The following is a 17,220-nucleotide window of genomic DNA, read 5'->3' on the forward strand; positions in this document are numbered from 1 at the left end:
ACACCGCAATGCGGAATTACATTTCCAGCAATTCCGATTTCCTTGCGTCAGCTATGAAATAGTGTTACATAACGAAAAGTTACTTCTCGGGCATTTAGAGGACGAACTCTCACTGCAACTGCAATGTGTTCTTGTGTAGAGTCGTTCATACAATGTGCAAGTCTAACAATCAAAGAATCGCTGAGAAAATGAAGTCAGAATTTGAAATACTCTTGTGAAAATAGGGAGAAAATGTGGAGTGACCAGACACTTAACCATTTATAAAGAGTGATGATACGTAGTTACCCGTACTTGTTAAGGAGTATTGGAAATGTGGCCACTAAGTCTTCATTCCCAATGCTTCCTGTACTTGCTCGTAGCATGAGTAGTATGGTGGGCAGGAACTCCTGTTACAGTATACGACAGCATTACGTAGCCTCATATCCATATACTGTGGATAGTTCAGCTATGGTACAGAGAAAAGAAGAATGGTAATAAATTAGAATGGAATGTATCGATTTCATCATAAACAGTCGGGACCACAAATGTCCGAAAAGGAATTGGAGCAGCAACATGAATCACAGAAGATTGCCTACTGGAGTCTGGGTGTGGATATTTTCATGACAACTGTGAAAGGTGCGGTCGGTTGGATGTTGAATTCGACTTCAATCATTGCAGATATATCCTTAATCCTAAAGGCTTCTTGTATTCTTGACTCGATTACGCTGCACACTCTCTATCATCGATGGTGGTCGATCTCGTTACATTAGGATGTGTAAAGATCTGCCGTCGACCACCCAATAAGAAATGGGTGTTTGGTTATGGGAAGATTGAGACTGTAACATGTACTGGAATCTAATCATCCATAGCTTTCATGTCTTGCTGTAGGTGGTCTGCTGATCGGAACGGCCGGAGGTGTCTTTGTTCATGCCTACGAACTGTTCATGGCAATGGTGCATCCAGCACCTATTGATCCTTCAATTATCCAAGCCGGAGCTGCATCAGCTGAAATTGCTGCTGTTGCTCACACAGGTATTATCAATAATCCCAAATATTATTTCCTTTTAAATAGTATTGGTGTAGGAACCGTTGCCGGAACAATCTTCATCAAATATTGGATCTATTTGTGGTCCAATCGTTTGGCGAAGAAATATGATAGCAACGTTCTCTATGCGAATGCTCTTCATCATCGTGCAGATGCTCTTTCGTCTATTGTTGCACTCGTGGGTCTTTGTGGCCGAGTATTCGAGATGCAGAAGGTTGATGTATAGTATATTGGCGCTCCATGGCTTGACCCGATTGGTGGTGCTATGGTAGGATATACAATTTTGAAAGCTGGTTATGATATTTGTCGAGATGCACTAAAGGAGGCATTAGATGTACATGTGTTGGATATGTATGATAAATAGCTTGGAGTCGATGATAAGACTCGTCTGAAGATTATTACAGCCGTAAACAATGTGAAAAGTGAAGATTTCCGCATTGAAGAATTACTCGCTCGCCGCTCAGGATCTTTCATGTAGCAATATTTCATTCTACTCATTTCAAGACATACGATTGTTCGTATCTGTCCTCCTCAGAATGCATCTTTAGAAGACATCTTCGTAAACAAGGATAAGATTGATATGGCATTGCGCAATCTTGAAGGTGTTTGCATTTTCTCTGTTGAAATGGTTAATCCTTATGCTCATCACAGACAATTGCTACTAGGAGGAGGTGCTGGAATTCATACAGAGATTCCTCAGGAAGGAGAAAAACCTGTTGTTGAAATCATTCCTGAGAATAGTGATAATGATGAATCGATCATCCCGCCTGAGAAGAAGGATGATGTTGAAGTCGTAATTACGAACGAGATTGTGAATCCCAAAATTGGCATTCTTCCAGAGGAAAGGAAATGAGATGTGTAGTCTTTTACTGAGTGATTTGTTGAAAGCATGGATTTGTGTTTGAAAGAAACAGAAAAGAAGAGGAGTGAGAAAATAAGCACTAAAGCGATCAAAAACAGACAAAAGATGGTTTTAATCTCACACCAATCTACACATTACACATTTCCTTTGATTCCACTGTTGGTATGTAGAAATCTCTCCACCTGGCGCCGATTGTGCTCCAATTTCGTTTGAGAAACATCGACTTGGATTTCAACCTCATCGATAAGACGATCATGTTGCTGAATTTCATCTTGAATTGTATGTGCCATATCATTGAGCCTCTGGACTCCCGAGCTTATCTCATCGATCATATCTTCTTGTTCCTGAATCAGTTGCTTCACGTTACAATATCCCCCATTTTATACTTCTTTGATAATACGATTCCCTTTTGCTGCTAAATCTTCTTGATCTTCGTGGGCTACTGCATTTGTTAGATCCTCCTTCAGCGCCTTATTTTCTTTGCGGATCGACATTCTTTGTTTCCGCATATTATCTCGAATTGAATGAACGATCACTTTGATATCAGCGAGATACTTCCTCCTTCTTTCCATTTCTTCCTACAATCATGATAAAATGACGAATTTACATTGTCAATATATTGAAAACGACTTGAATCTCTATTCTTCTCAATGATACCCATACAACGTGTTAGCTCCGAAATCAAGTTTTCCATATCATCTAATTGAGCCAATAAATCTACCTTCTCAGAAACAATAAGAAATCCACACCTCTTGTGTATACACGGAGTTGATCATTCGAGATGTTAGTTTGCTCAGAATCTGTTACAGTTTTCCACTTCTCGAACAGTTCTTTCGTATCTTTTAGTCGCTTGTCAAAAGTCCTGGGATGTAACCGAACAAAGAGATATCGTACTGCTGTGCATAAAAATATGGATCTCCTGAGATATTGAGTTTATTCATAGGAAATCCGCACAAGTCAACAAATGGAATGAAGTCACAAACAAAGAAAACGAATAAAATAACGATGTTCTAGTTGTGTTTTCTTCTCTTTGCAGATCCTTCTTTGGCTCCCTTCTTTGCAGCACCAATTAGATTCTTGAACTTTCCAATCGTCTGATTCTTCTTCTTCTTGCTCAGAATTCGTGAATCTAACGAGATATAAGCATATGGATCCACATTTCCCTTCTTCATATCTCCTTTAGCCTTTGTGGCTCGGAACCGAGATCCATCTTCATTCACATTTCGTTTCATGCCACCTGAACGACGGATTGAACCGATCTTTCTACCTCCCTTCTTTTCCTCTTCATCCACTTCCTCACTTGGAGCAGTTCTCTTCTTTGTCTCTTCCTCTTCTTCTTCCTCATCCTCTTTGACAATAAATCGTCCATTTTCATCCATTTCTAGTTCACTCTCGCTCTCACTCTCCTCTCGACGAGAACGCACACCACGTGTAACATCTTCCACATTCAATAAATCCAATGTCTCTTCTCCGTCATGAATATACCGAGCTCGGCCTTGCTGCTTTCCATTCCGAGTTGAATCAGCTTCTTCTTCCTATTCATTACTTTCACTTCAATCTCTCACGTCATGTTTCTTTGTATTTTCTTTTCTACGTTCCATTCGTAGAATGTTTGTTAGTAGAGCCAAATCCTCTTCAGGCATTAGAGAACGTACTTCTTCCTCACCAACACGGCGTAACAATACTTCGAGAATGCTTCGAATCGTAGTTCGGAACTTATTTTTGTTCTCACTTCCAGTTGCCATGACATGTTCCATAATCGCATCGATTTCTGTCATCAAATCATCTTCATTTAAAAGTCGACATGCAATGCGAATATATCGTAAGCCAGCCTTCACAAGTTCTCTATTCCCCATCTTCATCAGCTCATAAACACAATGCAACACATCCAGAAGGATATCCTCACATGGATTGGTCTTCCAATGATAACGGAGAACTACAGCCAGTGACAACACAGCAGCTGCTTGCATATGAGTTGACTGAGCCGTCAAGCAGGCTGTAAGGAGTCCTAAGTATTCTCGCAATGAAGCTTGATGAGTAGAACCATCGTTACGTTGATATGAAACAGTAGAATGAGCCATAACATCAGAGAATCGAGTTACTATAGCCAAGCAAATAGCTCGGACCTTCTTACTCGAGTCCTTCACACAAAGAACAACTTCAGGCAACACTTGTAGGATGAACTGAATATGAGCCTCATTCCCTGGATCCAAAGAACGAGAGAGATACGATAGACACTTCAAACGATACTTCTTACTCACAACACTAATTGACAATATACTCTCTACTAGCATTGATTGGATATCTGAAAGCATTGATGTGAGTAAGAGTGTTGAATGATATTTGCAAATACACAGAAGACAGAAATAAACTCGTTTTTGGAGAATTGGTATCTCATCATTATTCAGATGAGGTCGTAAACATCGTATGATCACTGTAACCTCTTCATTTCATTCATTCTTATCATTCCCTACCATCATCCTTCACATATCGAATTACTGTTGATAATAAACCAGTCAGAATGATACTCTGACCAGCACACAAGTCTGCTTCGGCTGGATTATCGTTCGTAAAGGCAGTTAACAACTTCCCTAAGATCTGTTTCAGTAGCTTGCTCACTAATTCGCTTGGAGCAATTGAAAACATGGTCTCCAGAGCACAACGAACCACCTGAACACTTGCATTATCACCACCAACTCCAATTCCAGAAAATCGAGGGATTTCGGTTGAGAAATCACCATGCCATTGCTCGTAGAGACTCAACAAAGTCATTAGCAACTCTTCACAAAGTCTCTGGAGAGCCTCCAAATTCGCTGTGGCGATGGAACGATCTAAACGAGGAGCTCGTGTAGTGTTGAGAATCTCGAGGAAGGGAATCTTGAAATTAGGAATTCACAAAATACCCACGATTTCTTCTCCCAGATCTTCATCTCGAATCCTCCCTTCTTGAATCTCAGGATCCGTTTCACTCTCACTGTCATTCTCACTCTCAATTTCTGGGCTCTCTTGTTGATCCTCCAAAGCCAACTGATTGCTGCGAATAAGGAGAGTCAGTCCTTTACAGACGATTACACTCAGTTCACGATATGTAGAGTCTGTCATAGCTCCCATGATACTCTTGCTGTACATTGGTAACATTGTCATAGCATCCACAGCACACACACAGAACGATCCAAACATACTCCAAATATCAACGACATAAGTCACATAACGACGCTTCAGAGCTGGATTGGAAGCACGAGAAGCTGCTGCATGACAAGCCTTTGCGATGGGTAAGAGTCTACGAATGATATCTCTTCATCAGAGATACTGTTCGAAGAAGAACTGGAGATGACTCTGAGAATGACGGACATGATCACTAATCAACTGAAAGAGGAAGTAGTGATTCTCGGAAGGAAGACCTGTTTGAGGATCCTATGAGTAATCACAGGAGTTCAATCTTTACCACAATAGGAACAATACTGATAAATACTTCAGGACCTAAGGCCTCAACACAATAACCCATGGTCTTCGTCAGAATCATTTGGAATCTAGAGATGAGAACTGGAATGAAAAGATACGCAGAGTCACCCTGGACAGAGGAATCATAAATAGCAAGTAGCTGCTGGAGGAGATCACCAAAGAGATTAGGGTACACAGGTCCAATGAGACGGACCATAGCTGAGATTACAGGCAACAGATAGGTCCAGGCATGCTGATATCTGAATTGGAGAGTATCGAGATAGAGTTGAACAAATTGTTGAGCAATGCCTTCAGGGAAAGATTGTGATACTAAGGAAGAGAGAGATGGATAGAAATCAATTAGAAACATGGCAATGGATTTGTGAAGAGCCATATCAGGTGTCAGGAAGTATGCAATTGTTCCCTTAGTGATTGTGATAAAGGTATTGAGATAAGTAGGTGCATCCATAAGGAGAAGAGAACGACACAGCAAGGACAGAACTGTGACATATTCAGTCGTATCTTTCTCATTGGCAGTGACAGGAGATGGAAGAGCTTGGAGTTGAGTGAATGCAGATGTAATAAGTTCAGGTTCCAAATAACGATCTGATTCAATGAGAATCTTTAGAGGATGCAAGGCTCGAGTATCAATCATAGGACACTGATGTTGACGAAGCTAGAAATGAGATAAAGAGATGATAGAAGACTTTGAAAAGAAGCTGGAAAAGAGTAGGATAGAAAAATTGATTGATGAGAAGAATGGCTCTTGCAACGAACATCAGATAATTAATGACATCATGATAATCATCTTCGTTGAACTCCTTGCAAAGAACATCGAGTTGACGAATGATCTGTCGAGATGTAATGGAAAAACCATTCTGCGAGTGCACCTCCAGGATTTGAAGCAATACATCCTGAGCAAAACGACGTACCTTACCACTATCGTGCATACAAGATGAAAGTAGTAAAGAAAAAGACTTCTTCACAATACTGGATTCCCAGAGTTCTGAAGACGTTTCTTGAACAATCAGAATCTCTCCAATACAAGCCACAAGAGAACGAACTGCTGATGGCTCGATATCGTTTTGATGGGATTTGTAAATGTTCAAGAAAATGTCCAAACAATCATTGCACTTTAAACGCTTGACATTGTCAGAAACACTTGGTAAAACGACTTGGAGGAGATATAGCAACTAAACGTAAGAACATGAAAAAAGAACCATACACTTCGTCGCCTATCCGTGTCCTGGGTAAGAGTGGACATGAGACATGAAAAATACTCCACTGGAGAAGGCAAATAGGTAGAGACACCTTTTTTCGATCTGATGATCTCGTCGACCGCTTCCAGGACATTGTAGTTTTCTGACTTGTATTTATCAGAACTCTCTTTATGTCTGCGGACTTCAGCAAACACGTCTTGATTCATCCCAATGTCGACTCAGGAATTCACTGGGATCAAACTATTGTGACAGAAAAAGGACCCATTTCCATCATAGATATGACCTCTTTCTGGAATACGAATAAAATAGCCGATTCTGATAGGGTCAAATCTCCAATTCTTCGTAGTTTCTCTTCATGTTAACTCGTTTGCATCCCCTACGATCCTTTCTCCATACTCAACTAGGTATTTGGCAGAATCGAGGAATCAATCGTCTGTTTGGGTCGACAAACGAGATGGTAATAGAACTAGATCTGTTGTCATTGTTATAGAAGAAAAATTACCTTTCTATGATTCGCAATATCGGGATCTTTGCCCATATCGATGCAGGAAAGACTACAACCACTGAAAAGATGTTGTACTATGCTGGTATTGTCAGAGAGCCGGGAAATGTGGATGATGGAAATACAGTCGTTTTCAAGTCAATGTGTGAGAGGTAGGTTACGGATTTCCTGCAGGAAGAACGTGAGAGAGGGATTACGATTCAAAGTGCGGCAATCTCGTTTCCATGGAAGTCAAGTATTGTGAATCTGATCGATACTCCTGGACATGTGGACTTTTCAATTGAAGTTGAACGTTGTCTCCGTGTCCTCGATGGTGGAATTGCTGTTCTAGATGGGGTTGCAGGTGTCGAAGCTCAGAGTGAGTCTATTCTCCTCCTATGATTGTAGCTGAAACTGTCTGGGAACAAGCCAATCGCTACCGTCTTCCTCGTCTTCTCTATATAAACAAAATGGATCGAATCGGTGCTGACTTTGATCGAGTTGTATGAGGTTCAGGGTTATTCTGATGATCAGACTGTTTCGGTGAAAGAACGATTGGGAGTCTCATGCCTGAAGCTGCAGTATCCTCATTTCGTGGATGAACGATTCTGTGGTATGATTGATGTGATTCATCATAATTACATTCGTTTTGCAGAAAATGATGAGGGAGATTTCACAGAAGAGACGTTACCAAGTGAACTGGTATCAAAAGCAGATAGTTTACGAGATGAATTGATCGAGCAATTAGCTGAAGTTGATAATAGTTATTCTGACTTGTATTTGGAAGTGAGAATAAGACGAAGGAGTCATTGAATAGGGTAAAACGAGTCAAATGCAAGATCCATCTCAATTAACAGCTGCAGTGCGCAGAGTTCTTCTTAATGAAGCAAAGAACCATCGTTTTGATCAAGTCCCCGTATTCTGTGGAAGTTCTCTGAAAAATAAAGGTGTTCAGCAATTGCTAGATGCTGTAGATGCCTTATTACCTTCACCATTGGATGTAGCTCTCCCAGATATATTTTACTATGTTAATAAGGAACTCCTTTCCATTCCATTTGAAGATGCCTTGCATGGTAAAGCTTCTCCTTCGCTTTCTCGATACTTAAAAAAGAAACCATTAATCATGTATGCTTTCAAACTTCAGTACACAACCCAAGGGATGATCGTCTTTGCTCGAGTATATCAAGGAGAATTAAAAACCAAAGGAACAGTATACAATACTCGAACGAAGAAAACAGAGAAGGTGTTAAGGTTAGTTCATATCTTTGATTGTCATACTTAGAATCATGCAGATTAGTGCTGATCATACGGATTCATTAGATGCAGTACGTACAGGACAGATTGTAGCCTTGCATGGACTAACGAGTGTCCAAACTGGTGATACTCTTGTTACTCCCAAAGATGCTCCAAGCTTTTTGTTAGAACCTATTCGTCCTAGTGCACCTGTCTTTACTGTGAATGTGGAAGCAGAGAATCAAGTCCAACTTACCAAGCTAGAGAAGGTTCTCTCTGTATTGTCAAAGGAAGATCCCTCTCTTCAAGTACAGAATGATGAAGAATCAGCTCAACTTCTCCTCTCTGGAATGGGTGAACTTCACTTAGAGGTCCTTCAGCAACGCCTAAAACGGGAGTTCGGCTTGGAGGCTTTCTATAGCAAAATGCGTGTGAATTATCGAGAAACTGTTGGTGAAGAATCTATTTTGACAGGTGAATATGATCGAACTGTGAATAATCGTTCGTATCACGTGAAAGTGGGTGTGGAAGTGAGTCCTTCTGTGAAGGATGATAATGAAATCATTGTGGATGATAATAAGTACTGTTCGTATGATTCTCTTATCTAGATTCAACACAACTACACGTCTCACAGATGAGATGGTTCATATTCTTCGAGAAGGAATTCACTCATGTCTCTCTCGTGGACCAATTCTGGGTTATTCAATGCATAATGTGAGAGTGAGTATGAAACCAGAACTGTGCTTATGGGAACCTCAGACTCCGTCCATTGTTGTTCAAGCGGCACTAATCACTTGTTTGAGTTCAGGGTTGCGTGAGCATCGTAACATACTTCTAGAGCCTGTGATGAAATATGAAGCAAACATTAATACCGAGAGTCTGGGGAATGTAGTCAGTGATTTGACCTCGAGTAAATACTGAGGTGAAGAATGAATTGTAGAACGCCGAGGAGTCATTAAGGAGATTGGATCGAATGTATCGGTATGGGATGAGAGTGGGGTATCATGTGTTAGCAAGTGTGTCCAAAGTCAATTATTCATGCAGAAGTCCCTTTAGCCGAAATGATTGGTTACTCATCGATCATACGTATTCTCACTGGAGGTGAGAATTCATTCTCTTTATCTTTTGACAAATATGTGGAAGTACCTGATGATGTAGTTGAAAGTATCAAGAAGATGGAATGATGTGTTTAAGTCAACAAACAATAAAATGATGATGATGAGATCTGTGATGACCTCTTGATCTACTATGCGAATAATCCCGATCTCTAGATCGGCTTCGAGTACGATGAGAGTGTCTAGAATCACTGGAAGAGTCATAAGGATCTATTGATTTGCTATGTGAGTCATTCTCGTCCTTGGGAATGCTTTGAGTATCCTTTTTCAATGTACTTGTTTCAATCGAAGCACTAGCAAGAGCACTTCCATGACGATACTTCTTCTTCTTCCGACCAAATGCATCATATATGTCGTCATCATCCGAAGAATGCTCAACCCGATCAGTGGGATCTTGGCGTTCGTAGAAACCTCCACCTGCTCCCTTTCTTTCTCCTTGATCCACTTCCTTGGGAAGACCGCAGACATTACACACCTTGCGATTCTCCCAATTCACATTTCCACACTTCGTGCACTGCCAATCTCCGGCTTTGAAGAGAGCTTTCCCTGATGCATCTACTCATCACATATCCCCTCCATTCTAACCTTTCTTACTTTTCTGATCTGAAACAACTACACCTGCAGGAGCAGAAGAATGACACTTATTGCACTCTGATCGCCAACTCCAATTCACATTGTTACACTGAGGACACTTCCAGTTCCCATTACCTAATGAAGGTGCCTTTGAATCACTCTTCTTCTCAGCAAACGGATCAATTCCACCCCCTCGGCCTCTGCCTATTCCTATCTGATGACAAAAATCTTAATATTTCATACCAATTGAACTGGATCCTACTTATAAACACGTAATCTAACTCGTACCCATTGAATCCGCAAATGGATCGATTCCTCCTCCTCGACCTCTTCCAGATGGCAAGGAAGTCCAATCACTCATGATATATATGATGAATCCACTCACCCTCTCTTTCATATATAGCAAGAAAGGACAAATAATACAAGCAAGCGTGACCGAGTGGTCCAAGGTGCTACGTTCAGGTCGTAGTGTGTTCGCACGCGTGGGTTCGAGTCCCACCGCTTGCATTTTTCTTTTTCACTTATCTTATTTAAGGAGAAAGATTTATTGCTACAACTATAGCAATTAAACAGAATACTATGAAAAAGCTATCGGGACCTGTGTCTGTTGTCCCAACAACACTTGAATTCGAAGATGCCTATCATATGAATTCAAAGTATTGGAGCGATGACCGTAATGCGATTCTCCTAGTATTAATCGCTTAGGGCATGATAACCCTGAATTGTGTACAAATAATCCTCTTTGTCTGTGAGTTTTGGAATGCTCAGACTCATTTCATAGAAATGGAATTCATTCTGAACTGATTCCCCAGACATTGAAGGAGATGCTAGTCTTGGATCCATTTTCTCCCCCTGTCCCTAGAATTCCAACATTTCCTTGTGGATTGAAGAATGTTGGAAAGACTTGTTATGCTAATGTTATCCTTCAGTGCTTGTATCATTTGTTACCTTTCAGGAAAGTTACGTATTTCTGGGAAGAGTGGGTTAACGAATAGAATGAGTTTTGACTATGGAGAAGGAAAGACCATTATTAATTCGCTTCAAACTCTCTTTGCTTCAATGGCTCTATCTCCAAATGCTGTTTGTGATCCCTCACCAATCTTCTCAGTTCTTAACCTAAAGACAAATGAGATGGGTGATTGTTTCCAGTTTCTTACAACAGTTATGGTCGCTTTCAAAGACTTTTTAAATCTCCTTGGAAAGGCTTCTCTCTTCTCCTCTTTAACCAATGTATTCACTGGTCTTCACAAGGTCTGTCGATGTTGTCTCCGATGCCATCGTGTCTTTTATTCCGAAGACACCTTTGATCATATTGAGTGCCAGATTCGGAATAATTGCCGATTGGAAGATACGTTAGCACAGGAGTTTCAACGGATCAATGATACTCAAGCTGATTTCCTATGTCCCTTGTAAGATAAGTGTCTCTGTTGCACATAGATGTAATCAACATTGTAATTCAGAACAACTTAAGATAATCCAGCACATGCCAGAAATTCTCACGATTAAGGTCAAACGCCTTGCCAATGGTCTGCATCTCCAGATTCCTTCTACACTTGATTTTAGACAGTTTAGTAGTGTTGTAAGTGAGATTAAGAAACATTCATCATCAGGATGCAACCGTAGACTGTACTGAGTATGTTCTAACTTCAGTTGTGTACTATCATAATAATCAAGGAAGTGGTCACTATACATGTCATATTCTAAATGACAATCAATGCTTTTCTATCAATGATGATACTGTTAGTCTTGTTGATAATCTGTATATTGATCGTATGAACTCTCTGTTCTTTCAATTCTAGCCTCTGTCAATCCTTGGCATCCTCAGTCTTCAATCCCAACTTCATTCTCGGTGTATCCAATTCAATCTTTCAATTTGGCTCGGCCATTACAAGAACAGAACATCAAACCAATCTCTCATATTGACCAACCACCTTCTAACTCCGAATCAGCTTCTTATCCGACTACTTTTCCTTCTACAGAAACATCCAGCAAGACAGCAAGTCCAGCAGCTCCTCTTGCTACCAATCTTACTTCTTCTAAGAGTGTTCACTATCTGGAGCCTAAGAACGTGGCTGCTCTTGTTGAAGGTGTGGCTTCAGTATACTCTGGGCCAGAGATGCTGGATATTTCAGATGGAACAGATGACGATGTGATCAAACAGACCAATATCGCATTTCTGGATCCTATGACTCCTCCTACTCAGCCTCCTGGAAAGGGAGATTACTATGAACGAATGCAAGCATCATTAGAAGAGGGTCCTTCTGGTGTGATGAAGACAAGCTGCTCTCCGAGTGTCTTAGCTTCGAAGAAGCAGGTCCGAATTCAATCTAGAAGAGGATCACGAGGAGGTAGACGAAGTTCTCGAGTGCGTCGAACAAACTCCATCTGTCTCAAAGAATCTGGGGATCAGTTACTCAATACAATCACTTTGTTACGACGGAAGAAGAAAGAAGGAGGAGGAGAACAGATTTCTTGTGAGCCAGTGAGTGTAACAAGGATTCGAAATGATTACAATACATTCTTAGAGCAATCTCTTAAAACAATGATTCTCCTACCATCAGAGAAGAAGCTTGGTCGTCGATCCAAGAATCTACCTCCTCCACCTCCTGATTCTTATCTGACTGAGAGTGAGAGCATGGAACTGGAGGCTATTCTCAATGAGAATATGAAGAATATGGAACGAATTCGACATATGCTCCAGTTTATGAAACATTTGGAGGAAGAAGGACGTGTATTGTGTGCTGCTACACATTCTGGGATTGACGTAGAAATGAATGAAGATGATGATTCCAGTTTACCTGGAGGATGCAGTGATCATATTCAGTTGTTGGAAGGACCTGAGTTATTGACAGCTCAGTCCTTAGTATTGTGGGTCATGCGTCTGTTGTTCACTCTTAGTTACGTACGGAAGGATTTGGCAAATTCTCTTGCGACTGATGCTAAGATCATGGGAGCCCGCTATTATTCTCGAATTCCCACGGGAATACTAGCTCAAATCCAGAAACAAGATTCTTCTCCTTGTGATAGTCTTATTATAGAGTTGATTGATCTCCGAAATACCCTTCAAAAACGTCATTCCTATCTTCAGGTTGATGTCTGTCATTTCACTAATTCCTAGTCTGTTGCCACATCATCCACAATGTCTAGATCGGTTCTTCTTCCATCTCGTGATCTCCAGGCATATGTACAAGGTGCTGATCTCATCGAGGGATTTATTAAGTCTCATTCTACTCTTGAACATCAGCTCTCGCATCCTACAACGTCAGAACGAGATGCTGCTGTGATTATAGCTGTGAAGTCGCTTCGGCGACTCACCCGTCTCTCGGAAGATCACGAGGAGAATGTGTGTCAACATGGTCGCATTGATCCTTTGTGTATGAGTCAGGAGTGAGTTTCATTGTAGACTGTAGAAGCCATTTTAAGTATATTCCCGCTGAACTGATGGAACAGATTCAGAAAACGACTCCAGCTCTTGCTATGCATGTCGTAACTCCTGCAAATGCTTTCTGTTCCACTTGTATCACCGAGTACTAATTCCAGAAATCTGACCGATTTTAGGTATACAACCTTTCTTCACCACGTTCAAGATCTGCTTCCTTCTCTCTTAGCTATCTCTCAGCATTTATTAGAGATTACACAACGAGGTATAAAACGTACTTATTATTGGAATCCCAAAACATAGCTGATATTGGTCATGGTTTCTTCGTTTCGAAATCATTTATCAAGGGTTTTTGCGGTGTTCTCCGAAACTGTCAAAAGCTGCTTTCTTCGTGTTGGACGTGAGTAATGAATGAAGAGACTCACTTCAAGAGCCACACACTCTCAACTTCATCAATGCGAACTCCAACAATTGAATCCAACTAAAGATTTGCTTTGTGTACAATAACCGTGGGGAGTTGATTCTAGGAACATGGTCGATTACGAGTTGATCTTCGTACTGATGACAGTTATCAAGTTAGTGCCGAACTTTGGAATTCCCTAAGTCGGTACTTTTCCTGCACTCGACCGTTATCAAAGTATGTGTTGAGAGTTCTCTTTAGGATAGTGCTGAAGGTCCCTGTGAAATGTGTCTGGGTATTCAGGGTGTAAGTACGTCGAGGCCTCTTGGTTCTGGTTACTCTGGATCTTCCGCGGGAATCCGTGTGAAGCAAGAACCAGGATTATCTGCGGAGTCAATCGAGAGATTGGAGAAACGACGACGTGTTGTTCAACAGACTCTGTCATCCGATCTGGTCTCAGGTGATGGCTTTCTGGTCAGTTCCCGTGATAATCCAATGGTTCCTGTTTTCAACCCTCTGGTGAGCAGTGGTGGTCTGACCATGTCCTCGTCAGCTGGCACTCTCTCACCAGGTACTTTCAGTGCTACCTCACCATTTGCTTCATATTCTACTGAATTGTTCCCCGCGGGAGAACGTTTATTTACAATGATTCACGAAGATGTGTTGGATACAGATATGTACTATATTCGAGGGATCGATGCAAGACAACGATGTAATCGACTCCAACTGAATGATGCCATTCAAGGTATACGAAAGAGGAATAAATGGTATTCCTGAATTATAAGGTTTATTTGTAGTTATTCTTCTTACTACTTCAATCAGCGAATGGAGATTCTCTGTGGGTGTTATTTCCTGATTTCTGCTGGATGGATGCAAAGATGGAGACAATGGCTCACACAGGACTCTTTAGACATTTCAGGAGCTCGTTGTAATGAAACTTATCAATCGTTGCTTTTCATTGAATTCCCGCGGTTGTGTGAACATCAGCGTGTAACAATTCCAATCTATATGCTTCATTTTTTCCAAGGTACTGTAACAATGCCATGGGATGTATGTATTTTGGAATGGTAATAATATGAAGGATTTGTGTATGAATCCAGAAGAGCGAGTAGAAATAGTGAACGAAGCAGAAATGGCTGTTTTAGCGAAGTATCATCGTATCAATACGCCTATGGCTGGTTTCTATATCTCACTAAGCAAAGATGCCATCTTAATTGATTTTCTCCGTTTACCTTGTGTGACATGTCGTGAAGAACAAGAACAGAAATATATGGTGTATTTACGGAATTGCAGTGTTCAACGGTTTTTGCTTTCGACAGCAGGAAAAGTCTTTCCAGACCGATTTGAGCGAAAGGTTATCATAAAACCCCGAGAACATCACTGTAGAAGAACATTCCTCTCATGATATGTAGTTATCTATACAACTCATTATTCTCCTGAAACACCTTTAAGAGTACTCAAAAATGATATCGCTGACAAGATCCAGAAACAACCAAATGAATTCTACTTAGCTATTCGTGAAAGGAAACTTGATGAAACGAAAACGTTATTGGAAAATAGTTACAATCCAGAGCACATCATTTACGCTGTTTTTGAACAGTGATCCTCTCATTTTGAATTTTCCTTTTCTTGTGTTTGTTAACAAAGAATAGAATGGATATTGACCCCTACAACCGCTTTTACATCCAACTGAAGGATATCACAATCGATATTCTACATTCATTACTTTTCTCATACTCTACCAAAATCTCTCCAACATTAGGACGTGTCCTTCCTAAATCTCCATGAACGAATTCCTTGATATAGGTACCTCCAGAAGCTTCAATTTCAAGAATAAAGTGATGAGGATTCACATACTCTGTCTTCATTTTCTAACAGTAATTCCATTCTCCAGAACAAACGTATATCATTTTATCACGAGTCAACAGTGACCGACGATGTAATACCCGAACAGGAGTTTTCTGTTTGATTGCCAAGTCATGGTACTCTTCCAGTTTTTTAATGACTTCTGGAGTGATTGCAGTTTCTGTATAGACAACTGCCACGTATAATTTGTGTTTTCCTTCTGCTGCTCCTTTCATCTCCTCAAATCCTTCCTACAAACAATGCATACTGCAAATCCTTACAGGAGAACATTTTCGAAGATCCACAATCTGGATTTCTTTTGTTCTATCATTTATTGCATTTTGAAGTGACTAGTGATTCATATTAACTATGATTTCTCACTTTGAATTCTTCATTTGACAAATCACATTTTCGTGCGTTATCAAACTCCACAACAAATGGACGTCCTTCAAATAACATTCTGACATCCACATCTTCACGACCGGCAGAATGAAACTTCATTCCATCAGATTGAATGAATTCTCCCAAAACACCCAGAATATCTTCTTCAACAGATCCTTCTGTCTTGCGCTCTCCATCAACTATCCTACTGATCAATTCTTTCCTCAATTCACACCAAGGAGTCTGGCTTAGGCCTCGCTGAAGTTTCAAATAATTGCCTGTGAAATAGATTGGTTTGCGACAAAGATTTAGAGCGATCAACGGAGTATAAGAAGGAGACTGGGGAGGACATACAATGCTCTCAGGATACTGAGTATATGTCAGTTTCTGAAGGTGGTTTACCACATTTGGAGGTGTGTTTTGTTGTAATTTCACAATGACACGTTGCTTCTTACTATTGTTGAACCAGCCTGATTCTGCTAATCGCTTCCGTTCCAAGGCTAATAATAATCAGGTTTCGTTTCTATTACATCGTAGATTGTAGTTTCCTGCCTTATGCTCGGCTTCAATTGCTTGTTGATCTTGAATATCTTCATCATCAGGAACCATCCCAGGAATCTGTAAGAAATCACGATTTGTTTCCTATGATCAATTAGAGGAATAGCATATACAAGATGAACAATTCCAAAACGAATCCGAACTAATGCATCCATATTAACACTACATATCACTGCTACTTTTCAATGAAACCTTGATCCTGGAATTAGTGACTGAATCACATTTTCAATTTGTGCTTTCAAGATGTCGCGGGCTGACCAAATACTGTATGCCACTTCCACATGGGCGTTGAAGTTCGAAATAAGATACTGAGAATGATAAGAATAGAATGATATTACGTTAATCATCGAGTAATGACGAACAGAATAGGACGTCAGATTTGATACTTCCACATAGAATTCCTTAACATCTTGCATACCACTTGCTTTGATTCCTTCTTCCATCCAAACATGTCGTGGATCTATCTTATCACAGTAGAAAGAATAACTTACCCCTTCCATTCAACATAATTCCCATTTCTGCTAGTTTCTCCTCTATCAGATAACCCTTTACCCATCATCCATACCATAAATGGATTCTCGTAATATGTCGAAACATGTACAACAAATGTACTTTGGAATCACGAGTTCGGAAGCCGAAACACCGACTTGTAGAGCAATGTACTCTACAGCCTCTTTTTCACTGCATACACTATTTTATCAACTGATG

At 40.5% G+C, this 17,220-nt stretch overlaps 8 protein-coding genes across 8 annotated transcripts; 4 read left to right on the top strand and 4 right to left on the bottom strand.

Annotated features, from left to right (window-relative positions):
* Positions 1-724: 724 nt before the first annotated feature.
* JH06_1073 (mitochondrial iron ion transporter) lies at positions 725-1,877 on the top strand (the record flags this gene model as incomplete). The annotated part of the gene is made up of 5 exons (XM_014673896.1): positions 725-817; positions 849-1,220; positions 1,251-1,358; positions 1,389-1,498; positions 1,529-1,877. 5 exons carry the CDS (start codon positions 725-727, stop codon positions 1,875-1,877), a joined length of 1,032 nt encoding a protein of 343 aa, XP_014529382.1.
* Positions 1,878-1,974: 97 nt separating this feature from the next.
* Positions 1,975-2,580, bottom strand: JH06_1074 (hypothetical protein; the record flags this gene model as incomplete). The annotated part of the gene is given in 4 exon segments (XM_014673897.1): positions 1,975-2,013; positions 2,027-2,242; positions 2,273-2,464; positions 2,494-2,580. 4 exon segments carry the CDS (start codon positions 2,578-2,580, stop codon positions 1,975-1,977), a joined length of 534 nt encoding a protein of 177 aa, XP_014529383.1.
* A 316-nt stretch (positions 2,581-2,896) lies between these two features.
* On the bottom strand, positions 2,897-6,591 carry JH06_1075 (hypothetical protein; the record flags this gene model as incomplete). Its single annotated transcript, XM_014673898.1, has 8 exons — positions 2,897-3,421; positions 3,452-4,329; positions 4,361-4,763; positions 4,794-5,166; positions 5,197-5,300; positions 5,332-6,003; positions 6,035-6,520; positions 6,553-6,591. The coding sequence occupies 8 exons, from the start codon at positions 6,589-6,591 to the stop codon at positions 2,897-2,899; spliced, it is 3,480 nt and encodes a 1,159-aa protein (XP_014529384.1).
* Positions 6,592-7,055: 464 nt separating this feature from the next.
* Positions 7,056-9,445, top strand: JH06_1076 (translation elongation factor G; the record flags this gene model as incomplete). The annotated part of the gene is given in 9 exon segments (XM_014673899.1): positions 7,056-7,178; positions 7,206-7,392; positions 7,413-7,531; positions 7,545-7,814; positions 7,846-8,279; positions 8,311-8,850; positions 8,870-9,171; positions 9,202-9,242; positions 9,275-9,445. 9 exon segments carry the CDS (start codon positions 7,056-7,058, stop codon positions 9,443-9,445), a joined length of 2,187 nt encoding a protein of 728 aa, XP_014529385.1.
* A 10-nt stretch (positions 9,446-9,455) lies between these two features.
* On the bottom strand, positions 9,456-10,310 carry JH06_1077 (hypothetical protein; the record flags this gene model as incomplete). Its single annotated transcript, XM_014673900.1, has 4 exons — positions 9,456-9,931; positions 9,971-10,153; positions 10,193-10,207; positions 10,238-10,310. 4 exons carry the CDS (start codon positions 10,308-10,310, stop codon positions 9,456-9,458), a joined length of 747 nt encoding a protein of 248 aa, XP_014529386.1.
* Positions 10,311-10,864: 554 nt separating this feature from the next.
* Positions 10,865-11,362, top strand: JH06_1078 (cysteine proteinase; the record flags this gene model as incomplete). The annotated part of the gene is made up of 1 exon (XM_014673901.1): positions 10,865-11,362. The coding sequence occupies one exon, from the start codon at positions 10,865-10,867 to the stop codon at positions 11,360-11,362; it is 498 nt and encodes a 165-aa protein (XP_014529387.1).
* A 70-nt stretch (positions 11,363-11,432) lies between these two features.
* JH06_1079 (hypothetical protein) lies at positions 11,433-13,483 on the top strand (the record flags this gene model as incomplete). The annotated part of the gene is made up of 5 exons (XM_014673902.1): positions 11,433-11,515; positions 11,544-11,719; positions 11,749-13,037; positions 13,068-13,321; positions 13,360-13,483. 5 exons carry the CDS (start codon positions 11,433-11,435, stop codon positions 13,481-13,483), a joined length of 1,926 nt encoding a protein of 641 aa, XP_014529388.1.
* Positions 13,484-15,366: 1,883 nt separating this feature from the next.
* JH06_1080 (tRNA pseudouridine) lies at positions 15,367-17,012 on the bottom strand (the record flags this gene model as incomplete). The annotated part of the gene is made up of 9 exons (XM_014673903.1): positions 15,367-15,441; positions 15,471-15,599; positions 15,630-15,824; positions 15,855-15,923; positions 15,955-16,454; positions 16,485-16,596; positions 16,626-16,674; positions 16,705-16,820; positions 16,851-17,012. The coding sequence occupies 9 exons, from the start codon at positions 17,010-17,012 to the stop codon at positions 15,367-15,369; spliced, it is 1,407 nt and encodes a 468-aa protein (XP_014529389.1).
* Between the last annotated feature and the right edge of the window lie 208 nt (positions 17,013-17,220).

Source organism: Blastocystis sp. subtype 4, assembly GCF_000743755.1.
Source record: "Blastocystis sp. subtype 4 strain WR1 chromosome Unknown seqid_0024, whole genome shotgun sequence".
In the NCBI taxonomy this organism is placed as follows: Eukaryota; class Bigyra; order Opalinata; family Blastocystidae; genus Blastocystis; species Blastocystis sp. subtype 4.